Raw genomic sequence first — 27,853 nt, 5'->3', positions numbered from 1 at the left:
AACCGTGGAATTTGTGAACCGTTCTACCCCTAGGAAGAAGTTATAATATGAGAATAGTTAGTCAAACACAAGAACCCCGTATCCCACTGGGGAGAACGCTTGCGTCGCTAGCAAATGTTGATTAGGGTTCGTTCAAGGCCCCAGCGTTTTCTAAACGTTTTCTAAACAGTCTTAATAGTTCTTACTAGTTCTCAGTTTTAATGGTCCTTGTGACAGCAAATAATTAATTAATTAAAACTGTTTAGAGAACTAATAATTATAATTAAGTGGCACCTCGGAGTTTGAACATAATTCGTTCCTGCAAAGTGTTCAAAGTCCTAATTGTTCAACCTCCGAAACATTTTTTTCCCATAGGAAATAATGTAAATGCAGTTAATCCGTTCCCAAGCTCCAAAAACAGAAAATTCCCATTTTAATTTCTATTTATAATTTTTAAATTTACACCCTGTACCGTATTTAAACAATAAAAAATACCTTACCTTACCTGTTGTGGTGTGATGGCATCAGTAGATGATAAATGCTATGTTAATGCTAGCTTTAGTTCAGTGCTGAGTTTGTGTATTTTACATTGGGCATATTGTTAGACTACTAAGCGGTCCTTGCGTGCGTTTTTTAACGTCAGGCACGTTGTTGAACAGCTAGGGGGGGGGGGGGGGGGGGGCTCGTGCCAGTATTTACAGAAGTAGTCACGGTAGTTACAACGGCGCGATAATCTCCTTCCTAATTCCACTGTGGTTCGTAGCACTGTATGTTTTTCTTTGCTGCCAATGGCACTGTTGTCTTTCTTTGGGCCCATGGCGAAGAAAATTGTCGTGGAAAAATCTAAATGCACTCGCGAGTATGGAGCCCTTCCGGGTGTATTCACGATCTGACTGGAAATGAGCAGTGCATCATCTCAACTACCGCAACGTGAGCATTCGGCATTGCTCGGCTTCGCTCGGCTACCTGTTTTCAAGGTATGTTTGGCTTAGCTTGCTTTTCTTGGGTGTTCGAACTCCGAAAATGAGTTCAAACTCCGAGGCATGTTTTACACTGTAATTAGTTCTCTAAACAGTTTTAAGACATATTTTGTCAGGATAAAAAACTCATAATTTTATTAGAATAAAGAACATTTGGATGAATAAAGTACATATCCAGCTAGCTAGCTTGATAGTGTTAGAGTACACTATATTTTTATACTCTTTTACGTGTTCCAATAAATCCAAGTTGAGATTCTGGTGAAGAGGTTCCTTGCAAGGTTTATTCAGAAATTTCTGATAACACAATTGAAGTCACCCAAGCAGTGATCCGTCCCAAATGTGTGCCCCAAACTCGAGCACAGGGCACATTTATTGAAAAACAGTGTTCACAGGAAATCGCCTCTCCCCTCCCTCATCAAGTTCCCGTAGGTGCAAAATCAGATTAGACTTCGACAGCAGTATACCAGCTTGTCCTTGGACTTTCTTTGACCGAACAGAAAGACCTACAAACTCTACTCCCTTAGATAATAGAAAATAAAGTTATTAATTTTCTCTTTCCCAGGCAAAAGAGAAAGATAAGAAAACAATCAAAAACATTATTCATCGAGCTATATTAAGTTAACATAATTATACCTACATCTACAGTTATAACTACATTCAAAACAGTTAAAATATAAAGTAAAACAGTAAAAATGTTAACAATGTTAACAATAGCTATCTGGATAGCTAGCTAGCTTCCAACTCGCTAGCTAGTTCGCTCACGAGCTACATGTATCTATCTTGCTATCTAATATTACACTTTGTTCAGGAATTGAAAAAGACACAAAATAAGGCTTTTGTTGTTTTTAGTCCAAAGCTAAGTTAGGAAGGATTAATTGAGTCTATTATGTTTGTTTTAGCTACACGCTGGTCCCCATTTGTAGGTACCCCGGAGTTCTGGGCTACCCCAGTTTGGAAATCATTGCTGTTAAAGCACATTAGAAAGCAGTAGCGTGTATCTTATCACCAGAAGGCAAACTTTGTGAACAGTGGTACTAATTTGCTTGGCATGACCTCAATTGAAGCAGATGATTTACGTAACAATATCGTGCTAAGTGTAATAGAGCCGTGCGGTGGAGCCCCCCACGTGTGCCCGAGTGGGAGTTGTAACGAGGCTGGGCCAAGTAAATAACATGAGTGGGCTCTCAACTTGGAACATGGCTTGGCTTCCAACTTTTAACGCGTTTTTTCGGGCTTTGGAACCTAATGAGAGTATGGACATTGTAGTTAAGACAGACACAATGGCACGAAATGACAAAAGGAGACAGCCAGAAAAAAAGAAACTTAAGTCAGCTGATGTAAACGAAGCAATTAGCAGAACATAACAGATGCACACGGCTGAATGTGTGATAAGCGTCTGCTTGTCACACCATCTCATCTTGTTTCCATAACGACATGGAAATTGCAGACCAGGACCACGCAAGCCTGATGACAAAGCATTGTATTAAGACCAGTGGCGGTTTTGGTCCAATTTTACCTGGGGTCAGACTGGGACCAGGGGTTTTGTCGGAGGGGCACGGTTTTAAACTGCTTTACTGCTAACTGATTATTTATGTATGATATTTATTAATTGTACAAATTAATTGTCTTAATCTAATACCCCTACGTCGTCACAATATATCAAGTGAGCAGGTGATACACTCATGGCAGTGATACAAAGTATATTGCTTAGTCTCTACAGGCGTAGATATATGGGGGAAAATATGAATCACAAATAATTTGGTAATAATTGAAATCACGATTGGTACAAGGATTTGTTTTTTGGTACAAAACAAGAAAATGTTTAAACATGTAAAAAATATTAAGACAAACCAATTTCTTTGAAACACTATAATTATGCAAGTTCCTTTTGGACCAAAACATTATTTATTAAATTTGTCATTTTAAAATAAAAAAGGTCCACATATATTAATTTAAACGACTCAAAGTAATTATTAATAATCTCTTATTTTTGTTTACGCTTAATCCGATTTTGTAATTGCGGTGTATAATAATTGAAATTGTAATTGAATTTTGATTAATTGCACAGCTCTATTATAAAGTGTTAACTAGTTATAAACTAACTCTATTGGAAGTGAACAAGCTGCCAGCCTTCTTGATGGTGTGGGACGAACGATCAGACTCAGGCGACGAGTAGGGCTGTATTGATAACGGCAATATTGTGATATCGCAATATTAAAACTGCCACAATATATCGTCGTCCTCATGTCACGATATTAAAAGTAGCACTTCTGTTAACAAATCAGGTTGATTTCCATTTGTGCAGTTCTGAAACATTCTGGTGGCTAGTTTTTTTAGTGCCGTTTAATTTTCATTAGGGATGTTTTGGCCCTTCTATGTTTAAAATCCACACTAATGGTCAGATGAAGGGGAACGTGATATGCTTGTGAACCGAGTCAATGTGTGGAAGAACTCAATGTGTGCGTGCATTAGCAAGTAAGTGCCTCAATATTAAGTGTTATTAGAGATTGTAGGTTGTTTATATGCATTGCTGTAATTTACAAAAACACAATATTGTTTTTTGTTTTTTTATATGTGCTCACTTTTTTTTACAATATTGTGACCTTTTTTTTGTATCGCTAACCTCCCCACAATATCGTGATAATTATCGTATCGTGACCTTCATATCGTGATAATATCGTATCGTGATGTTTGGATATCGTTACATCCTCGTCGCCGACAAGTGAACTCAATCTTGAGACACTGCGCAAATGGTAAACAACGTGAAGGCCTTGAAGAATTGTCTTGAAAAATTGATTGCCAATTTTCCGGTAGTGCCTAAAATCTCGAGGTCAACTGATATTATTGGCGGCCTATTCCCAAAACAACTATTATCTGGATTTTCTCCTGAGAGGCATGCTGCCGGATGCTTATCCTTCACCTCTCCCCTCCCTCCTGTGTCCGTAGACTGAAGGCTGTCTCCACGGCAACAAGAAGTTATGCTTATCAGCTGGGATACTTGTGACGCACACAAATCTACAGTAACATACTCATACACAACTTATCTTTTCACTGCCTCTGTTGGATTCCACATTCCTTCCTTGTGACGTCACCTGCCCTGCGGAGCGCTCACTGTCTCAGCTGCTAGTCCGTCGGGTTCCGTCCCATTCCACTCCCGCATTCGATCCTCGACGTCGCGCTTACTTGTACAAGTCTTGAGATTTGGTGTGATGTCTGTATGTGCTGCATGTGCGAGTCCCCCCCCCCCCCCAGGCTTATACTGTACTCCTATATTGTGGGTTTTCACCTATATCGGGTGAGTCTTGAACGTTTCCCCCACAACAACGCGAGGTTAACTGTAATACTGTTTCTGTAACACATGCAGCACATTTGCTAAAAAATCTCCCCCTCTCTGAAAAAAAAAACAAAAAAAAGGTTGACCACTTCCGAGAGTGTTTTCTCTGTCAGACGCGCTTGTGAGTGTTTTAAATAACTGCTGGCACTGACACGCTGCCTTCCATACATGAGCCAATAATATATTTGCTCTGGATGTGCGAGACACCGCGGGAGCATCCGAAGGCGAAGGAAGTCAAAGCAAAAAAAAAAAGATGCTGAGCATAAACTAATAATACAACCACCTGCAGCGTTTTTAGTTGGCATGGTGATCCGAAAATAGTGCCGCTCCAACTGCAGGGTCCCTCACGCGCAACCTTCCGTGGCAGTTTGACCTTTTCTTAGTCATGGGGGAGGATGCACGCAGCTAAAAAAAGTGGCCCAAACGTTTACGTAGCAGAGGAGCATGTTGTTAGATTGGAAATACTGTGGTTTATGTCTGTTTCCTGGTTGTGTGGATGAAGGTCCGTAAAAGTTAGGACGCATCACGTGGACAGACTATATATATATATATATATATATATATATATATATATATAGATGGGCACTAAAATCAACAGAGGAAAATAGCATCCTTGTTTGCTCTTCCTCCTCCTCCTTCACCCCTCCCCTCTCGACTCACTGAGAAGGAAAAAACTATGGGGTGTCAGTTAGTGGTGCAACGGATCACAAAAGTTACGGTTTGGATCGGATCACGGATTTAAGTCAAGGATCATTTTTCGGATCAGCAAAAAAAAATAGAACAAAAATAGATCAATAGTATTTTGTCTTCATTTATTTTGTAAAGCGCTTTTTCCATTAAATATTTTTTTTTTCAAAATGTCTAATATAGCCACGTAGGATTTAGTGTTTTCATTGATTTTGTAAAACGCCTTTTCCCATTACATTAAAAAAAGGGGAAAAAATCAATTCAAAATGTCTAATATAGCCTTTAAGTATTTAGGAATACAACTTTTAAGTGCAATATGAGGCAGACACATTCTTATTTTTACATGGTTCGGATGTAAAATAACAAGGTATTAATGGCTTAAAGTTGTGTTCCTGTAATCTGAACAGCTAAATTTGACTTTTTGATTTGAATGTTTTTCTTTTTTAATGGGCAAATAATCTTTTCATTGTCTTACCAGCCAGCAGCCAGACACTCGTTGGTCATGCTAACAGCTAGCCGCTAACCACTTACGTCTGAGACTTCTGCCCTATCATACAATTGCAGCGTAATTAATTAGCGGTTTCTTAGCTTCCTAAATTAGAGATTGAACGTGAGTTCGGGATAGCGTTGTGTTGATATTGGTTGCAACCCTAACCCTAACCCTATTTCAATCAACTATGATGATAGAAACGTCTAAAAGGGAAGTCAAGTTATAAAGTAGCCATGCTCCAGAATATTGAAAACACATAAGATCAAGGCCGCATTTGTCGAGGAAGGACGCATCTGTGCTTGCTCCTGCACTCGCTCGTGACTTCTAACTATTTTGTTAACTACATTGTTGCAATATGCCTGGTGGAAAAAGAGCTGCCGAAATTGAGGAGATAATATCTTCTCTTGCAAAACTCAAAGAGGAAGGAGATTTTCATGCATGCCAGATCCACCACACCAGCATCTATCAAAACTCAGACACAATCTGCTTCTTCCTCAGGTCATTGAATCGGTGGAGGCTGGTGTCTGTGGATCTCACTCGGCTTCGTCTGTCCTTCCTTCCTTTCCTCAGTCTCTCCTTCGGTCTCTTGAGGTCTCCCTGATTTTTTGGGGGATTTGTTGGAATTTAGATGTTTCTGGGGTTGGTGAAGAACTCTGGTTGGTGGCCCGGTGGGTGGTGTCTGGTCGGTGCTGGATTTCACTTTCCTTTGTTTTCTTTGGTCCCCTCGGGTCTCCTGACGGCGGTGTTCGGTTTAGGTGAACGGTATGGGATTTTTTCTAATAGGTTTTTGGTGAGCTAACAAATACATGCACGCACGCACATACACATACTCACCCACATACAAAAAAAAAAGAGAAAAAAAAGAAAGAACAATGATGATGACATTACCGAATGGACAATACTGAGCTCTTTCGAAAAAAAGAAAAAAAAAGAAAGAAAGAAAAACTCAAAGAAATGGTCACCGAAATACTTGAAATGAAAAAGAGCATTGGGCCACTTCTGCAGGAAATTCAGAAGTTGAAGAAAGAGATATGCTTTTTGCTTCCAACTGGGGGGACACGACCACCGGCATTTCTGGTCAGGTTTGTTGACAGGAAGAAAAAGATTGCTCTTTTGAGAGATAACTACAAGCTTGAAGGTAAACATGTTTACGTCAATGAAAATCTCACAAAACCAAATGCTGACATTGCCAGAAGGGCACGACAATTGAGAAAGAATGGATTTATCGAGAACACAGTCGGATCTTCATCCAAACAAAACAAGACTCATTTTCTCAGACGAAAATACGGATTGTGAAAAGAGTGGAAGAATTGGCGGAGTTTGAGAGACACTAACTGCTATCAATAACTCACATCATTAAATTGTGGATTATGTCTTACCCAAATGAAATTATTGTAATATATTACTTCTTCTTCTTTTCCTTTCGGCTTTTCTCTTCAGGGGTCGCCGCAACAAATCATTTACCTCCATCTAACACTGTCCTCTGCATCCTCTGCTCTCACACCAACTACCTTCATGTCCTATTTAGCTACATCCAAAAACCTCCTCTTTGGTCTTCCTCTAGACCCCCTGCCTGCATTTGAAAACTCAGCATCCTTCTGCCAATATACTCACTATCTCTCCTCTGGACATGTCCAAACCATTTCAGTCTGGCCTCTCTGACTTTATCTCCAAAGCCTCTAACATGTGCTGTCCCTCTGATGTACTCATTCCTGATTCTATCCATCCTGGTCACTCCCAAAGAGAACCTAAGCATTTTCATCTCTGCCACCTCAGTGGCACTGTCTCCAGACCAAACAACTTCGCAGGTCTCACTACAGTTTTATAAACCTTACCTTTCATTTTAGCTGAAACTATTCTACCACACGTCACACCTGACACTTTTCTCTACCCGTTCCAGCCTGCCTGCACACGCTTCTTCACTTCTTTTCCACACTCTCCATTGCTCTGGACTGTTGACCCTAAATACTTAAATTCCTCCACCTTCTTGGTCTCTTCTCCCTGTAACCTCAGTCTTTGACTTGGGTCCCTCCCATTCACACACAGATACTCCGTCTTGCTAACCTTTATTCCCCTCCTTTCCGGGGGCAAACCTCCACGCCTCTAGCTTCTCCTCTACCTGTTCCTGATCACAATGTCATCTGCAAACATCATAGTCCTTGGAGATTCCTGTCTAGCCTCATCTGTCATCCTGTCCCCATTACCATAGCAAACAAGAAGGGGCTCAGAGCTGATCCCTGATGTAGTCCCACCTCCACTTTGAACTCCTCCGTCACACCTACAGTACATCTCACCACTGTCTTACAGTCCTCATACATGTCCTGCTATTGTAACATATTACTAATTAACCCAAAACTGGAGCTGTTACGATTTGAATAATGTGAATATAGCATATGTTGACTTGCTGACACTGCCAAGGTTAACTTTTGTTGATACACCTGCACTGATAACATGTATTGCTGTTCCTGTAAGAATGTAAACATTGTCTGGCTTTATTTCTGTTTGGACATTTGATGTAACATGCAAGGCTGTCGTGATAAGGTTGCATTGTGGCTGCAATGTATCTGCTGTAAATAGTTACAATGGGGTTGGTGAACATGGTTCCGGGATGCGGCTAGCAGGGACTACTCCGCCGGGTGGACTGGCCTCGGTGAGCTCTCAGGAGTATATAGATCTAAGCATCATCGGATGCTGGCAACAGTGGTGGCTGAACTGACCAGAATGGAGTGAACATTGCTGTGGACGCAATGGGCAGAATGCAAGACAATCTACTCTTCTGGAAGTCACAACATGTGTGAAAGCTGATCCAAGGTCAGCGAAGACGCTACTGGTGAACGAGCACGCGCTCGCCTTGGCTGCTCGCCTGGTTGGGTGGGCCTGTTGGTGGCGTCCGGGAACCGATTAACCAATTTCAAATGATTGGTACTAGCTAAAACTTAAGATGAACTGAGCAAGGAGTGTGCAGACTTAAGTCTGGGATTGATAACGATATGAATCAATGACTATCATAATCAATGTATATGACTGATGCGTATAAGAATCAATGGGGACGGGTTACTAATAAGCCATGGCTTCTACCCGTTGGCCCGTCTTTCGGATGTCGTTGTTGCAAATGTTATTATGTGATCGATGGAACCTGTAATAATGTGTCCAAGATACAAGTTAGCCATCATGCCACGAGGTGGGCGAACTTCAAAGTAAAAGTGTACTAAGGCTATTTGCATTGCCGTCAATGTGTTACTGTATTTGGTTAACTTTATTTTGAAGTTAGGCTTAGCGTGTTACGTTGAGTATGTTTCAGCTTCCTTGACATGTCAGAATGGTATCAACTGTGAATGCTTTGTCACCCCCTTCCCCCACACACCAATCCGCGGATCGGGCGGGATTCGAACCGTGGGGCTTGATCCGATCCGACCACAGATCAATGATGATTCGTTGCATCACTAGTGTCAGTTGCTAAAATTTTAAAATCGTAATTAATCGCATGACTTCAACAGTTAACTCACGATTAATCGCAAATTTTATATGTGTTCTTAATGTACAATAAAATGTACAATAAAATATATTTTATCTAAGTTTCATGCTCTTACCATAAAAGTGGGAAAACAATAAACTAATAGAAAAATGGCCGCATTGTTGTCTCTGATACAGTACTTTCATAATAATTAATATAATTTAGTTAAAATGAAAAAGATTTACTGTACCGTAAAAAAATGAGTGTGATATTGACTTGTGTTGAGGTCATTCCCTGCCACTAGATGGCATAATTGCATTTGTAAGACGTTGGTGACAGCTCAGTGCATTTTTTTCTTTTCATACTAAAATCCCTAACATGAAGTAACTTGTGAAATTCTGCACATTTTAAAAATTGTAGAATACAATTTGACCCCTATCTTCACAAATATACTATTATTATTAGATTTATTACTGCAAAATTTTGACGTGGACGTGTCTGCTGTGTTGCGACTGGAATTCCCCCCAGTACAGGTTTTCAAATAAGGGGCGGTCATTAAAACTAAATTAGTGGTGTTAAGGGAAGTTTAAATAACTCAAAATTAACACGCTAAATTAGACACCCCTAGAAAAAGCAAAAAGTTTATTGGGGGCAATTCACTTCAAAGAGGCTGATTGTTTACTTAACGTTGCGAGCAGCCAATCATTAATTATTGCCAATCATGTTACTGCAAGCTTGCAGGAAAGTAAGTACATTTGTTTTCAAAGTTTGATATTAATGAGATTGGGGGGGATTTAATCTCATCTGTTTCCCTGGAACATAACTAAGTTTAAACTTTGTTTATTATTGAAATAACTTTACTGGTCGGCACAAATCCAAATAACTGATTTTAAGGTGAGTTGTTGATGTAATATTTTAACACTAAAATAAGCCTCTCTATTATTTTTTTAAAGACATGCATACATATTTTTGTTTTGAATATTAACCTCCTCCATCTTCAAATTACAGTGACAGTTGAAGGTTTATAATTATTTATAGATTTATATTACCATCGCTGCTATTTCACGTTAGCCTGTCTATGATGTTTCACATTATGTGTTAGCATTAAGCTAGCAGACTTTGGTTACAGGAAATGATATGGTTTGGTTGACATGTTGGTGTTTAAATGTATCATGTTTGGTTGTCTTTTGTTTTTTTTGTGTTAGTTTAATAGTAAATTTGAACCGTGAGCTCAAGTAAACAACTTGAATTAAGCACGCTGTGCCTTTTTATTTGGTGAATAGAGCCAAGAGGTGTTTTAATAAGATTAAGTTTGTTTATATGAGTTTAAATGCTTTTAAAGTTCACTTTTTTTGGGGGGGGGGGGGGTTAAATCTGAAACATATCCCCTGTATTGCGTATTGGCTCTCGTGTTTTTCACTCTTAAAGACGTCAACTAAATACGAGGCTGCCATGAAAACTGTGTGCCGTCACTCAATGTTTGTTATTGTTTTTGATCATGTTGACAATGGATGTGTGCACGCCTGCCTGCCGTCGCTTGGCTGTGCGTGCGTGCCTGCGTACCGGCAGAGCCCATCGTGTGGCTTTTCGCTCCCATGCACACTTTGACTTTAAATAGCTCTTTTTGTTTTTTGTTTGTCATAGTGGCAACACTGCAAAAAAAAAAAAAGGGCAAAGGGCAGTTCCCGCCAGATGAGGCTGTTTCTAGTTTTTCTAATTTTTATCATTATCTAATACAGAGCAATGTACTTCCTTGACACCAATTACTACTTTCCAGGTCTTTGATGCCATTTTGTGGCATTACAGAGAGAGCACAAAAAACACGAATTGGTGTGTTTTTCAGTGAATAACAGAAGCTCATACAGCAAAAGTACACATTGCCTCTATTTATAAACAAAATTAAAATTAACTGGTGTTTGAGCACAGAGCACTTGAGCTGTGATAATTTCAGCCTCGAGCAAAAATTCATTTTGCATTCCAATTGAAACACCGAATGTTTTATACAAGCAAAATGCTTTTAGATTAGAATCAACTGGTTCTCTCCTTTTTAGCAAACGGACAGTAATTACAAAAATAATTGGAAAGCACGAAGAAGATGGAACAAAACACAGCTGTTGATACAATGGCTTGCACCTTTACAAGCAGGCTTTGTTGGTGGAATTCATTTTCTTATCTGTCCATCCATCCATACAGTGAGTTCACTTTGTTTTGAAACTACACCTTAGGAGATCTTCTGACATACTTTCTGCGTGATGGCTTTCCAGTTCTGTTTTTTTATTTATTTATTTATTTATTTATTTATTTTAGCTCTGACTGAAATTCACAACACATTGAATCAAAGCACTTCAGATCTGCCCACATATTCTTCACCTAACGATCAACCCACAGGCCACCGGCTCTGAAATACAGCTGCTCAGTGCGGCGAGATCCGTAGCTTATTTCCCACACGCATCATTTGAATGTCTTTGGAAGAAAATGTTGAACGTTGAAGCCACAGCACGCAGACCTTTGCCACGGTTTAAAATGTTTGTAGCCTGCATTGAGTCGACTGCTATCATCTTGGATCTGAAAGATTTAAATTAGATTTGTATCTGTAGATTACTTTATAATGAAGTATCTAATATGTGGTCATTTGAGCAAATTTGAGAAGTGTGTATTAAACAAAAGTTAGTACACGTTTTTGAAAATAACAGTAGCAACACAAAATATTGTCTTTTTTTTCTTACATTTTCCCTAAGAGGTGTTCTCACTTTTGTTGCCAGCAGTTTACACATTAAGAATGGCTGAGTTATTTTGAGGGGACAGTAAACACTTAATAACATAGCAAAGTGTATTTTTTTTTTCACTTTTGTTCAAAAGATATATAAAAAATGCAAAAGATGCACTCACTTTTGTTGCGTTAATTTTTTAATAGAACAGTAGGTCTAAAAAGGATTATTCTTCCCAGAGCAGCGGCTCTTAACCTGGGTTCGATGAGTCAGTCTCGGGTTTGGCAGGGGGCTACATCGCTTGGCCTATCTGTGCTGCAGGGAATTTGGTGCCCTCAGTTGTCGACTTGTGGCTTCAGTGATGGAACGTTGTATGATTTCTTTATCATTGTAATCCCTTCATACTATGTCGAGCAAAAAAAAAAAAGAGAAAGTGGTCGGTCGAATATGTGCAATATGAATTTGCATATTCTCACCCTCGTAAAATAATTACCTACGTCATTTTTTTTGCATAAATTAATTTTTTGCCTCAATCATCTCATAATGCAAATGGTTCAATTTTTTGTGTTTCCTGACAAATCTGGAAAAATGCCTTAGGCGATTATTTTAAGAAGGTGTCGATATATAACGGAACATATGGTGTTCCACAGGGTTCAATTCTGAGACCTCTGCTGTTTTTATTGTACATTTAGAACAGAAATAAAATGTATGATTAATCATGACTTATTGAAGTCATGTGATTAATTACAATTTAAAATTAGCAGTGTTGGGCAATTCAAATCGTAATTAATTGCATGACTTCATGAGTTAACTCACGATTAATCACTAATTTTATATCTGTTCTAAATGTACAATAAAAAGAATTCTAGGTTTTCAAACTCTTGTTAACAAAAGTGGAAATAAAATGTTAAACTAATAAAAATAGTTCAAATGAATTTTTGACGTCTATAACCGTCAATGGCAGCGAATGATTTAATAGCATAAAAGTCATTTTAAACTTACTGTCACAATATAAATTAAAAACACATGTTACTGTCTTTTTTTTCTTATTCTTAATCAAGGCAACCAGACTCTTCTCTTTCGTTAATTTTGTTGTTTTTCCTTGTTTTCCAAAAACTAGGGCGGTTAGAAAAAATCGATTCGGCAATATATCGCGATATTACAGCGCGCAATTTGATTCGATTCGATATGCGGCTGAATCGATTTTTCAACATAATTTTTTTATGGAAATATTCAACAAAACGTCTTACTTAGGTTAGGATCTGCTGCCCCTGGGTTCCATCTTAATCATATTTTATTTTTCAATAAAGAAGGGTTCGGTGAACGCGAATAGGAAACTGGTGGGGTCCCGGTTCAGTACCTCCAACAAGTTTAAGAATCACTGCCCTAGAGTGTGTCAAGAAAATTGAATCAAATGCCTGACGTGAACATGAATTGTCAGGGGGATTAGATATTAAAGGACTTTCAATCGCATTCAAAGTTGGAGCAGTTTTGGAAGTGAATACAAAGACCGCTGTCACATTTATACGCACGCACGCTCGTTGCCAGCATGCGCGCTGCGCAGAAGCCTGTAGGGAGCAGCCTGTCATTCTCTGTTATGTCGTTCTTTGTCATATAGAATGCTTTATGCGTAGAGGGCGTGGGATGTGCTTCCACTTGAGGCTCGGATTTGCAGCCCTGTTAGTCTGTTGCTCGTGTCTGTCCTGTTCCTTTTTTCCCCCCCTCAACTCATTTGTCTCCCACTTGTCATGTTTATTATCTATTCATTTCAAATTGCTCAATTTCCCCGCGGCTTTTGATATGTTGCGATTAAAGAGATCTTTCTCCCCGTTTGTTTTCATGAGCACGTTGTGGCGGCCATTAGGGAAACCAGTGTGAACCGAAGGGGCGGGTGTTGGCTAATCCTTTTTCTGAACATCAGTGTTGTCTTGTGTGGGTTTGTTTTGTCTACAATAATCCCCCTTGGGGCAGGAGGAGTTTTATCTGTTTACTTGACAAAACAGTTCAATGACAAATGTTGATTGGAGCAATAGAGTAAGGAAAGTGATGGGAAAAAAATGATAAGAAATGCCTTTTTCTCTGAAGATTTAAGGACAATAACGCAGCCAGATGTTGATTTATTAGCGAGATGTCATGTTGGAATAGAATCATGGCGGAATGGACGCGCCATGCTGGATAGCGGCTGGCTGGCGGGATGCTCATAAGTGGTGACAGGTTTTGTGTGAGTGGGCGTCTTCAAGTGACTCATTTGTCATCTTTCTTCAAGGCTTCTTTGGGGCACCGTCCAACCACGAGGGGCCGAGGCGCAGTCATTGGCTTGCAACGTTGTTGATGTCTTAACTTTGCGCAGTCAACTTGTCCTTCAGATGTGGAGTCCTTGCTGTCTATGTTTAGATGATGTGCTTTATCATTCGGCACTGTGAAGCTCTGGAGGACTGGCGTCTTCTGCATTGTGTTACGTCTCGTTTGAATGCTTAAGAGCATTTAACACATTTCAAAAATTGACATCTATACCTCCTCCTTCTACATTTTTGACTGAACCAACAAAAAAATTCCAACTGAACTCATTCAAACCCAACAACATATAAATACGTTTTTTAATATTTTGTCCAGCACTCCCAAAAGTATATTTTTACGTTTTTTTCTAAATGTTTTTTTTTTATCTTAGAGCATACAGAAGGCTTTGATACAGCTTCTGACATGAAGAGGCCGCTTAAAGCAATGGTAATTATTCCAAAAAGCAGCAGGTGAGCAGGTGGCAGCAGAGTATAAGAGATCAGCCAGGGCCATGTTGCAACAAGCTCTTTTTGCCAGTGTTTTCAACAGGTTTGTGAATAATGATGAAACTTAGCCATATTCTAATGCTAACTGCTGCAAAACGGAAACAGATACAAATATACTACTGATGAAAGAAGAGACTCTAATCTTTCCTTTGGTAGGTTCCATGTTTGTATAGCAATAGAACAGAATATTCTGTGGGCTTGGCAAAATCAGTCAAAATCCAGTAAAACAGCCGGAAGCGAAGGGGGTTGCTTCAGTGAAAGTGGCTGCGAGTGAATGGGTTAAAAATATTTGGTTCATTCATGACATATTGGGAATTATTCTCATTCCATTCACTTCAAAAATAGCTAACTTATTCATGATATTTTGGGAACAATTTACATTATTCCCGATTCACAATAAAATTCCCAATTTAAGGCATAATGAACACTGGGTGGTGTTCTGCTCCAAACTGGTTTAAATGTGCTGTTAAATTGGTAACTGTGTCCAGACATGGCTACGAACTGTGGGGTTCCCCAAAGGTCAATCTTGTGACCCTTTTTATTCTTTAAATGCTTGCATTACCTAATAAAAAGCTATAAAGTTTCCCACCACAACTCAGATGTACGTGTCACTGACAGCAGCCGGTGAAAATGTGCCTGTAGTTTCACTCTGTCACTGCATCAAACAGATCAATGTTTGGTTGTAAAACAAATTTCTCCAGCTCAAGTCAGATACAATTTAATCATTGTATGTTGCCCACACAAAAAAAAAATGTTATCAGTCAACTTGACTCCTTCTCTCTCTCTCAAACTAAAAAAAATCTAGTTAGAAAATCATCTAAAAACATTGCCAGAATAAAAGGAATACGGTCTACAAATCACGCAGAGAGATTAACACATGTATTTGTCTTGACGAAGTTAGACTACTGTAACGGCCTCCTCGCTGGGCTCTATAAACAAGCTATAAGACAGCTGCAGTGCATCTAGAATGCTGTTGCTCAAGTCCTGACTAGGAAACCAGGAAATACGACCATATAAGACAGTGCTCAGGTCTCTGCACTGGCTCCGTGGCGCTCAGAGAATAGACTTCAAAACAGCTCTTATTGTGTCCCTATATGGCCTCGTCACCAAAGAACAACTACGACATGTTAGATCCACATGTACCTTTGAGAACCTCAGGGAGTGGTCTCCTGCTGGTGCCCCGGGTCATGACTAAATACGGTGAGGCCGAGTTTCAGTTTTATGCTGCTAAAATCTGGAACAGTCTTTCAGGAGGTGCTGAGGTATGAAAATAGTTCTCTTTAGCTGTGTATATGACAACTGAGTATTCTTTCTATCTATCTATCTATCTATCTATCTATCTATCTATCTATCTATCTATCTATCTATCTATCTATCTATCTATCTATCTATCTATCTATCTATCTATCTATCTATCTATCTATCTATCTATCTATCTATCTATCTATCTATCTATCTATCTATCTATCTATCTATCTATCTATCTATCTATCTATCTATCTATCTATCTAATATAGCTAATATAGCTAATACAGCTGATCTAGGCTCTAGCTAGTTAGTTAGCTAGCTGGCTAGATTCAAGCTAGTTAGCCATGCTATTCATCAAATAAAAACATTATCTAGACTGGTAATTTGGCCTGGGTAAGAATAATTTTGGTCTTAATATAGAGATAGAGTTTACAACTTTTGATATAGCACCTGTTGTGACGTTTTAGTGTATTGAACTCATGTCTAATTTCATACAAATTGATTGAGCGATTTAAATTGCATAAAATAAACTTTATTGGTTCACTTGTAGACAACACATTCAGATATACAGCATACACAGGGAACATGGTTTGTCCTCAGATAGCCTTTTAGAAGTCACCCCCCCCCCCCCCCCCCCACACACACACACATATGCACACTCACACCCAGATCAGAGGACCCCTTCTATTATAGATCACAAGAAAGGAGGCTTTCACATCCAACTATCCCATGCTATATCCCAAACTTGCATTTGGGTCTGTCTCCTAGTTTTATTTTTAATAAGTCAGATGCTCGTGATGTTTGATATTCATTCCCCTTAGTGAATTAGAATTGTATTTTTAGAGGATTTTTTTTGTTTTCCCCAAAAAGTATTATTTTTCTGACTACCATTGCCTTCATTATAGGGTAGTGCAAAGACCACACAGACATAGTAAATTTAAAGCCCTTGTTGAATAGCAAGTTAGCTAGCTTGACTAGCTGTCACTTTACCACAAAGTGCAGTCTCAAATTTGTTTAGTTTGTTTTTAAACGTGATGTTTTCTGGTGACTTTTAGATAAGATCCATAGACTCTTCTGTTATTTTGAGTACAAAAAAAAAAGAATACTTTTTTTGATTGTTTAATTTAAGGATGTGTTTGTTATTGTGGTTGTATTGTGGCGTAAAACTGGACTGCTTTGTTGACGCTAGCGTTTACCTCTCATATATTTTTCTACTATGATTGAATCGCCATTTAAGAGTAGAAGCTTGGATTGGACAGACTATTAGTTATCAATGGATGCTTCATACTGCATTGCCAAATGAGTTTGTCCCTTTGGATGCAACCTTGATGATTGTGCGGAAAACAAATCCATCTCAATGCTTCAATTGCCTCCTTGTGCTGTTTCTTTAAGAAATCCTTGCACATAGATCACTCTGTGGGAAAGACACGCGTGGCAGCTGGAAGGAGAGCAATCCGCTCTAACTGCCACTTTCTGCGCCGTTGTCATCACAATTGCGACGCATGTTGTCCCCTCGCGGTTGGCGCCCCGATGGCAAAGAGCACATCTGCGATGTTGGGGGCGAAGGGAGGCGACAAAAACTCTTAGCTCATCTTCTTTGGCATTAACGAGAAATGAGAGTGCAGCTCTGCGCCGCCGTGGAGCAGCTGGATGTAGATGATGTTTCGGTTAGGAAGTTAGGAGGAGCAGTCGGCGTCAACAGGGAAGCTGTTTCCTCAACGCGTCCTTGATAACAAGTTTGCACTTTATGAAAACAAATGAGAGATAAAAGTGTCATTTCTTCAGTGTTGTCCCCTCAAAAGATAGAAGTAAATATCTGCAGAAATGTACTCACTTTTGTGAGATAATAGTGTTTTGACTTCCAAGCATGGCCACGGAACCGCTGTATAGAGGACCAAAAAAAGCAAAAAGAAATTAAATATAAAAATAAAAAAAATACTTCTACGACTAATATAAATAAATAAATAAATGTGACAACATAACAGATATATAAAATCTAAATACCAAAAAATAACATAAATGGAAATAAAAACAACAACAAAATACTTATATAAATAAATAAATAAATACAATTTAAAATAAGATTCAAATTTTTTTAATGTACATAAAAATAAATGTGGAAATAAATCTAAAAATAAATATATAAATAGAATTAAATATCAATCAATCAATAATAACGCTCTGGTCTGGTATTTATTTTATGCTGCACACGGCGTAAGCATGAAACGCGTCATGAACTGTTATTCAAATGAAGGGGAGGTCCTAAGTGTGCCTTAGTTTGAACTATTCGCCTATTGGTTGACCGACATGTCAGTAGTTTACGTCAGACTCTGCCCGTTCCACAGCAAGTGAGAAGTTACAAACACAAAGCAATGGACCTTGTTGTTTACAGAACCTTGTATGAAGTTGTCGAGCAACTAGACATTCAAATCGCAAGTTCTGGTGAGAACGGACAAGTTGGTCGTCCATTGCTGGAGCCCTCCATGAGACCTGCTAGGTGTGAGTGAGAAAAAACTCCACCGTCGAAAGGCAGCCCGAGACACACTTAGGACCGCCCCCTCATTTGAATAATATTTCATTGTACATTTCATGGATGGAGTGTTGTTGTTCATTGATTGGTATTTAATTATATTTTTATATTTATTTTTATTTCTTGAATCTCATTTTTATTTGTGCGTATTTCTACTTTTATGTATTTATGTATGTATTTAATATATATATTTTTTGTATTTTATTAAATTATATTTTTATATCCCGTTTTATTTTCACTTTTATTCATTTATTTATTTTGGGGCATTTTGGCTCCTCCATACCGCTCGTAGTGCAGTTGTGATAAAGACATGAATGATTGTGCAAAACAGATGCTCGACACATGCAACAAATCACATCTGGATCCTTAAACGCAAGTGACTTGAGTCATATTCTGTTTCCCTCCACAGGAATCTTGGGAAATCCGGGTTGCGTGTCTCCTGTCTGGGCCTCGGTGAGTACATTTAATTAGCATTCGAGAGCACATCTAACGATTTCACAAGCAGTCAAGTGCAAACTTGACTTGAGGGAGAACGAGGCGCAGGCACAGAAGGATGTTTTTTTTATTTTTATTTTTTATTCTTGTTATATCTTGTCATGCATCATTCATACGTACTGAATGTGAGAACATGCAAATCTGTTTTCCAGGTGTTGATATTTCCTCGTTAATATTTCATCGACAGCGGTGCACAATTATCGCTCATCAAACATTTATTCATTTCAAACAGTGTTTTGCGTGTGGGCGCGCATAACGCTTTATATGAATGTGTGTGTATGCTCTGCACTGCAGCATGTCGCGTGCGCATGCCAAGTCGCCTGCAGGACATGGTGTCTGTGAAGGCACCGGAAAAAAAAACGCAGCAAAGCAGCAAAAACAAAGCAATGAAATGATAGTGGTTCCCAGAACCAGCGGACCCCGCGGCATATTTTTTTGACAGAAATTCTGTGAATGAGATGGGTAAGTCGTATATGTGCAGTGATATTTAAAGGAATGTGGCCACAGCATTAAAAAAAAAAAAAAACCAGTGGAACACTTTTATATGAATATCTTAGTAAGTCCATGTCCAAGGGGAGGCCGATGAAAATGAAACATGCTTCATGTTGAGAAATAAAAGATTTACGGCGATACCTTGACTTGCAAGTACCCCAACATATAAACGAGTTGTTTGTCAATGATCTGAATCTTATTATCTATTGTCAATTTTTGTATGCAGGTCTTTTGATTGGATCTCATTAAATTGTGCACATGTCCCTAATGCTGTGGCCATTATCCGTTAAATCCACTTGCGCATGGTCTCAAAGGGGACATGATCCTTTATACAGGTCATAGGTCTCTCTTCTCACTCAAGGGAAGGAATTTACTATTTGGACTGAGGTTAACATTTGGAGGTTCGAGATTAGATCTGCACAGTGGGAGCGTGAAACTACCTAGGGAAGCTTGATGGACAGAGGTTTTGGGCTGTAAGCAGATATTTTTGAATATTCATTAAGATGTAACATAGGGGTGTCAAAATTATCAAAATGTTAATTTTGAGTTAATTTAAAATTCCTTTAACACCACAATTTTTTTTTAAATGCGCGAAAATTACTTGGAAAGCCTGCAGACGCGTCAAAATTTTGCAGTAATTAAATTAATGATGATGCTTATATTTGTGGAAAATAGGTTCAAGTTGTATTTTATCATTTTAAAAATGTGCAGAATTTCACAAGGTACTTTATGTTAAAGATTAGCTCATAATATGAAAAGGAAAATGCACTGAGCTGCCACCAACGTCTTAGAAATGCAATTATGCCATCTAGTGGCAGAATTATTACCTCAACACAAATCAATATCACACTCGTTTTTCTACGGTACAGTATATATTTTTAATTTTAACTTAGTTTTATGAATTATTATGAAATTACTGTATCAATGACTAAAAGATGCAGACATATTTTTATTAGTTTAACATTTTTTCCCCACTTTTTATGTTAACAAGAGTATGAAAACAAAAAATATATTTTATTTTATTGTATTTTTCATTGTACATTTAGAACAGATCTAAAATTTGCGATTTATCGTGAGTTAACTACTGAAGTCATGCGATTAATTACGATTAAAAAATGTAATCGCCTGACACCCCTAAACATTAGCTTTTCATTCTCCAGCCCTATAAGAGAGGATGCAGAAAAGGTTTGGGAGCATGTGTCATTAAAAAAAAAAAAAAAAAAAAGGTCTTCGACATTTGCGCATGCATCTGTGGTCCGTGTGCAAGTCCAAAACTTGCGCAGTAGTTGGAACGTCATGAACCATGTTTTGGCACCATGACACCCACCAGTGGCTGTGTCTAGAATTATGCGATTATGCTAATCCTCTGCGTCATGTAATGTATGCATAAAGATTCTATTCAGCATTATCATTATACACAAAACATACATGCCGATGAATAATTTCCGTCTGAAGACAAAAATAAAAAAATGCCAGTATGTGGTTAATTTCATATGATGTTTTTTTTTTTTTTCCCCAGTGAAGTCTAAAAATAAAATTGACATTCTATAAGACACGCTGCAAAGCCCACAGGATTAAGCATTTGGCTGCGATAGTTTTAGCATTCCAAACGTTTTGACATTGATGTTTGGATCAACAGGCACGTGGGTGACATTCGGCGGTCAGATCTCAGATGAGGTAAGACGTCGCGTCAAGTTCCATCCCTCAGCAATTACAAGCCACGAACAGATGTTCCAACTCATTCATTAACGCCAGCAAACTGTAGCGACTGAGCGCTTGTGACATCCAATTAAATGTCTCCGATTTGACACATTTGTAAAATGGCTTCATTGAGAAAACACCAAAGGAAGAATTAACCAATAAAACTGTAGGATGCTTGTTGCTCTTATGGACCTCTCATTTGCTTCTTACTTGATGGATGGATAGAAAAGTAACTAAGTTACAGTAACTGTAACAGAGAAAAAAAACGTTTTCTTTCTATAGTCACAGATAAATTAAAAGTCAATTTAAAATCTAGTCAGTAGATTAGACCACCATAGACCAAATGGCTGTCCTATCAGAGCCAATTTACGTAGAAACGGTGGGAGAAAAAAACACGCTGACTGGGGAGTTTAAAATTCCAGCCTGGTAGTGACTACAAATTTATTTTGCATGAAATGTGTTTTTAGAGAAAACGTTCATTGAAGACTTCAAATCAGTGGCAAAACACACCCATAAAAAAAAAGAAAATAAATGTATATATATATATATATATATATATATACCAAGTACCGATATCACTAGCAAGATATTTAAAACAAAAAAAAGCATGACGAATAATTTTAACGAAGTACTATCTCAATATAGACATTTTCCTTAAAATTGCTTGAATTAATACAAATTTTCTTTTTTTCTTATTTCTAGTTCTTGATTGTAAAACGACCACAAGGCCGATACTGGTATTAGCCACCGTAGCGAGTACTGATACCTTAAAATAAGGCCAGGTATAGCTATATACACATTATATATGCATATTTATATATCCCAAGCATCGTGCTGACTTTGTAATATTTAAAAAGTAGAGAGCTGCTCTTCTTTTGGCAATTACCAAGAACGTAATATTCAAGGACTTGTACTTCTTTTCAAATTGGTTTTAAACCACCCATTTGACCTGGAGTCAACTCATCTGATCCCCACTGGAATAAACTGATGGGCCAAGACTTTCAAATATGAATTATGCACAAATAAAGATTGCCATCATATTGAATGTAGCTAATCCGCGTATGGCTGTGATTAGCTGAAGGCCAAAATAGACTGCAACGTCCAAAACTTTAATAATCAGCTAAGCAGCCTGCAGACTTGATGATTAGTTCAAGGCCCGTTTTGAGTGGGGTGGTTGCAAGATGTGATGTGTTATTAAAGTGCATTCAAGTTCACAAGGGGGAACCATTTCGTGTCTGTGTCAGGTGGCCGAGCAGCTGATGACAATTGCGTACGAGAGCGGGGTCAACCTGTTTGACACGGCAGAGGTGTATTCAGGCGGAAAGTGAGTGACCGTCTTTTTAAAAAAAAATTTTTTTTTAATAAGGTTTAGCCATAAACCTGTTTTTTTATCAAGTTAAAAATGCAGCAGTAAGTTGTGTAATCATGTATTCTTCACTCGGGGCTACACATTACGGTCATGTTTTTTTCTGACTTTGATAGCCTGTGCAAATAATGAGCAGGAAAAATATTGTAATTTTGCAGAAATGGCTACCATCTCATCATCATTTATATCTGTTGTGCCCCGTGGTGTTTTGTTTGTTTACAGAGCGGAGATAATCCTGGGAAACATCATCAGGAAAAAGTGCTGGAGGTACTGTATACGCTGCTTACACATTCCCAATACATTTTGTAAGTTAACATCTGCTCAGCATGAAATCAATCAAACAATGTAAAGGGTTGTTTTGTTTACGTGACTTGTTTCCCCATCGCAATTTGCCGCAGTAACAGCGGGGGTGTTTTTTTGCATGACAACACAAACTTTAGGAAACATCTTGAGATGTGAACGTTTTAGACAGCGCCGCCGTTGTTTGTGTAAATGCCAAAAATAGTCGTGTAAATGCTGCGGGGGGGGGGGGGGGTGTAATCGCAAATCAAGGTGAGGTATTATACCAAGGCTTTAATAGCAAGGCTTTAATAATACATTTGTATCTTGTAAAAAAAAAGAAAAGAAAATGGAATCACTGATTCATAGTGCATTCCGCTAAACCAGTTACAGAGTTAAATAGATTTAAAATCAAAGTAAAGAAATAATAATAAAAATAAAATTGCTTACTAAAATTACTAAAGAAGCATGAACAAGAGTTTCAAAAACATGATTTTAAAAATCTTTTGAAAACCTTATTCATAGGTATAGAAAAAGATCATTTTTAACCCGGAATAAAAGCATTTACACTTTATTGGTATGTTTTTTTCAGTCTCATTCATATGATTCACTCTGATACGGTATACCAGCAAATTGGGTGAATTTGTTTATGAACTTTTTTATTTTTACTTTATTATTAAATTTAATTTGTAATGTATTTATTCATTTAAATATCATTTTTATTATTTATCTAATTTAGTTTTTTTTCAGTCCGTACAAGGTGTGTCGCAAAAGATATATTTCAAATTTTTGCCTTCAACGTAATCCCTAAGGGTACTTTGTGCATTGTTGTATGTTTCTTGCCAAAAACTGCACCAGGGTTATGCATCTTGTGGCCATCTGAAAATTTAAAAGATGCAGTACTGTAGTTATGACCCAATACAAAACACTTTTTGTTGAGGTGAATCCAAGTGGTAGTGTTTTTTTTGCTGCCAAGTTACAGCGCAAAGACCATTCGTCATCTTCATTCCTCATTCCAATGCCATGCTAGAGCATATCAAGTTAATCTTAGAGGATGAATTACAATTTTGAAACAAGTTACATTCAGTTGCTGTGTCAATCACTTATCAATTGTACTCATACAATTGATACATTTCACGTAAATGGGCTTCATCTCTTTGCGTAACCTGGAATTAGTAATATTATGCTCTTTTTCTTTACTAACATTAACATGAGAAAAAGTCAAATTGGACTACAATAATGTTAAAGAATGCCATAAAAAAAAGAGTGACTAATTAGTTATTAACCATCAGTGCATTTGAAAAAATAATAATAATAAAAAAATATATATATATTATTATTATTATTATTATTATTATTATTATTATTTTAAATGTGTGTGCATACATGCAGCACCCACATTTAAGAGAGCAACTTCAAAATCGAATGGTCATGGTTTTCAAAAGTGTGTTTGTCTTCCCTTAGGCGATCCAGTCTGGTGATCACCACAAAACTCTACTGGGGAGGAAAGTAAGTGTGTGTAAGTGTGTCCGTGAATGTGCGTGTATTTATTCACCAGTCGCGAGATACGCGTTACAGAACATTCGCCTCAAGCAAAACAAGCATGACGGGGAATAGTTTTTTTTTTAAAACCCACAGGCAACATGAATTGTCCTTGCTCCTTTTTTCTCTCTCCGCCATTTGTTTGTTTTTGCTGGAGTCTGCGCTCAACCTGTATTAGTCACATTACTCGTGGAAATTCATGCACATTTTCCTTCTTTCTTCTATCACATTATCTGAGGTACATCACCATTATACAAGTGTTGATCAAATTAAAGATAACAGCACAAGTGGTGCCTTGAGATACAAATGACCCCGATGATGAGTTTTTAAGAGACTCACTTTTCACATCAAGCTGTTTGGCAGTTAGTGAACCATTCTACAAAAAGAGGCTTCAGGCAGTTTATTTACACTCTCATTGTACTTGTAAAAGTCTGCTAGCTTAATGCTAACACATCATTGGAAATGCCATAGATGGGCTAATGTATGGAGTGGTTTAGATCTTATTTGGCGGACAGACATTTTTGTGCTAGACTTGGTCCCACTGCCCTACTGTTGTATGGGGTTCCACAGGGTTCAATGTTGGGCCCCTGTTTTCATTGTATTTGTTGCCCCTGGGTTCCATCTTAAGAAAGCATTGTATTTCCTTTCACTGCTTTGTGGATAACAGTCACATCTATGTCCCACTCTTCCCCAATCCGTATGGTGTTCCACAGGGATCAATTTTGGGGACCCTGCTGTTTTCCCTGGGTTCCATCTCAATAAAGCATTGCATTTTCCTTTCACTACTATACAGATGACAGTCACATATGTCCCACTCTTCCCCAGTCTTGTATGGTGTTCCACAGGGATACGTTTTAGGGCCCCTGCTAGGGCTGAATGAATTGCATTTGCAATTATATATCGCGGAAGGAGGGAAAGAGGGGAGGAGCAGCTGTAACTAAAGCCCGGTGCCATAAGTGCACGTGAGTTTTTTTTGTCTCATTAGACCTTGAGACGAGTGTCTAACATGTTTAATCAGTTTGATCTTGGTTTTAAAACAACACTTCACCGTTGTGAGTTATAACTTTTCAGCTGCCGTAGTGTCGCGCGTATTGCAATTCGATTATTTTCCATAATCGTTCAACCCAAGGCCATGCTGTTTTATTTGTATTTGTTGCCCCTGGGTTTCATAAAAAATAAAAAATAAACATGGTATTTCAGTCTACTGCTATGCAGATGACAGTGGTATCGATGTCCCCCTGAGCAAAAAGGACGCTTTCTAGTCAAGGCTACTTTTTTACTGTCTGCAGTAAATCAAGGCCTTGTTGGTACTTAATTTCTTGGATTTCAGTGAAAAGAAAACAGAAGCCATGGTTTTGATCCCAGTGGCCCTTGTATAGCCCATCCTGCTGACTTGGGGCCCCTGGCGCCTTTTCTAAAGCCAACAGTCTCAAACTTGGATTTTATATTGGAGCATGATTTAAATTGGACCGGCAAATTGGTGCTGTTGTTAAATCCAGCTTCTTCTTTTTTTCTTCTTTTTTTCTTCGGCAGCTGGAGTTTGAATTGTTTTCAAATCTTTAAATGGTTTTGCGGTTTTATGTTATGAATTTATTGTTTAACTATCAAAGTTACTGAATGAGTTATTTTGACTCCAACAACAAGCACGACTAATATTACAGCAGCTTAGTGAGATGCCGAGCAGGACGAATTAACGAATTAAACTCGTACACTTTCTCAAGGCACTACTCATATTCCACTCATGCTGCCATCGATGTGGAATGTATTCCCCAATGAACCACTTAACAGCTATTGTACTCTATATATTTATTCTTTTGAATCCACTCTTGCACTCAAAAGTTAAATGAGCCACGGATGCATGCAATTATCATTACTACATAAGTTTGGAATACACATTTATTACCCCATCCGTATAAAAGTTTGAACTGAGGGAAAAATAACTGTTAAACGCTTATGGAAAATAAAAAGCTCTTAAACAGACCGCGAAGAAGGAAAATAGATGGCAACCATAAGATAGAGAAGCATTTAGATGCTCCCTCCAGTCCAGAGTAGGTGCATAAGGAAATTGAGCGTGCATATCGAATTTTAATAACAGCGAAAGCTGACTGGAATGCTAATGTTGTCCTCAGTGTTGACGTAAAATCAACACTGCGGCCTATGATGCTGCACTTCGTCTTGCAGTTTGTACAGAAATGAGATGGAACTTGCAAAAAATTATCGCTTTGTTTCCTGGAGGGAACTTGTGTAATTGCTATAATTTCTCCACCAATATCCTTGGCCACTAGCTAGATTCTAGACTTTGTTGTCCAAAACAGGCATCAGATAGAGTGGGTACAAAAAGTCAACTTTTCAAATGGCAGGTTTTTGTGACCTGCAGTATATAAATCATCAACTTGTTTCACCAATTAGTGTGAACTATAATCTAGACAATTTTCTTAATTTATTTTAAGAGGGAAAGTAAAAAATTGTCAAGAATGACATGTTTGCATAAGTGTACACACCCTCTTATAACTGGGATGTTGCTGTATTCAAAATTAACCAATCGTGTTCAAACCCATGTTAAATGTGACCTGTCACCACTGAAGTCCAAATAACCCTAAAGTTCAGTTGTTCTAGTAGACTTTTCCTGACATTTTCTTTCCTTACCAGCAAAAGCCTGAAGGTTCTGTGCTAACACTGACTCCTATTTCAAAGTCACCAACGGCACCAAACATACTTTTTGTAATTATGGCCAAAAAGTTCAACTTTGGTTTCAGTGGACCATAACTAAATCTTCCAAACGTGAACATGTTGAATTAATTAAAGTCTCCCCCCGAACCCCTCAGAAAAACCTGGCATTTAAATAGGGCTGTGTAGACTTCTTATATCTCCTGTATGTGTGCACATGTGTACGTGTTCACACGTATTTTCCCCTTCATTTTCCAGGGCTGAGACGGAGCGCGGCCTCAACAGAAAACACATCATTGAAGGTAACAGATGTTCTCTCCTCCTGCTTTGTCCTTCACGTCACCCCATTACTCCCATCCCCGCTGCCCTTCCCTAATCTTCGTCTTTTATCGGCCTGCCTCGCCTCGTCTTTCTTTCTATAAACTTGTACTCGTCTGACCTTATTGATGTCCTGTCTGTTCCAAGGCATTCATAAGAAACAATGACTGCATACAATTGTCTGAATACTGGGGTACCCATTTGAAAGGTCAAGAAATGGTTTATAAATTGGTTGTTAATTAGTTAGGGGAATTTAGTGGCATCTGTCATTCAATTTGTGAGGGAAGTGCAATTCTTCCTGAATATAAAAGATCATTTTATAATAAGGGTACTCATATGAGGTGTTTATAAATGTTTTCGAAAAATTATTGATAGTAATTAATTGACGTTGAAATGTCACAAAAAAAAATTATAGCAACCGTTTTGGAGCTTCTAAATGATCTAAGGGCTGAGAACCAATCACAAGAAGGAGTCATGCCTTTCAACTCTGCTTTTTGTTGCGTCTGGGTCATTTGATGTCTACGCATTGGGACAATTGGTGTTAGGGTTAGTGCTATCACAAGTTTTAAACACATTCTTCAGATGGAAAATTCAATTTCCATGCACTCAGGGCGAGTTAAATCAAACAAAGCACAGCTTTTATGCGGTAGTGTGTTTCCCCCAAAGTCTTGTCGCGATCGATGTATTTTCTGTTACCCAGTAATATTTTTGTTTGCCTCTTCCACTCACACTTCCAATGCCATCACTTCAAACTTCATTTGCCAAATTTTCCATGGGGAAAACCATTAGAAAAAGCGCAA

The 27,853-nt window shown here is 38.3% G+C and overlaps 1 protein-coding gene across 2 annotated transcripts in view; it reads left to right on the top strand.

The window, feature by feature from the left end:
- kcnab1b (potassium voltage-gated channel subfamily A regulatory beta subunit 1b) overlaps positions 1-27,853 on the top strand; it is a 60,288-nt gene that overhangs the window by 10,612 nt on the left and 21,823 nt on the right. For both annotated transcript variants that reach the window (XM_086084887.1, XM_086084878.1), the window contains exons 3-8: positions 18,603-18,646; positions 20,820-20,857; positions 22,126-22,205; positions 22,470-22,514; positions 23,991-24,035; positions 26,994-27,037. In XM_086084887.1, coding sequence (XP_085941013.1) covers positions 18,603-18,646; positions 20,820-20,857; positions 22,126-22,205; positions 22,470-22,514; positions 23,991-24,035; positions 26,994-27,037 — 296 coding nt within the window. The remainder of the gene's footprint in view (positions 1-18,602; positions 18,647-20,819; positions 20,858-22,125; positions 22,206-22,469; positions 22,515-23,990; positions 24,036-26,993; positions 27,038-27,853) is intronic.

Source organism: Leptonotus elevatus, chromosome 1, assembly GCF_054856555.1.
Source record: "Leptonotus elevatus isolate MCC_2025b chromosome 1, RoL_Lele_1.0, whole genome shotgun sequence".
Lineage (NCBI taxonomy): Eukaryota > Metazoa > Chordata > Actinopteri > Syngnathiformes > Syngnathidae > Leptonotus > Leptonotus elevatus.
This window is presented reverse-complemented; position numbering and strand designations above follow the sequence as displayed.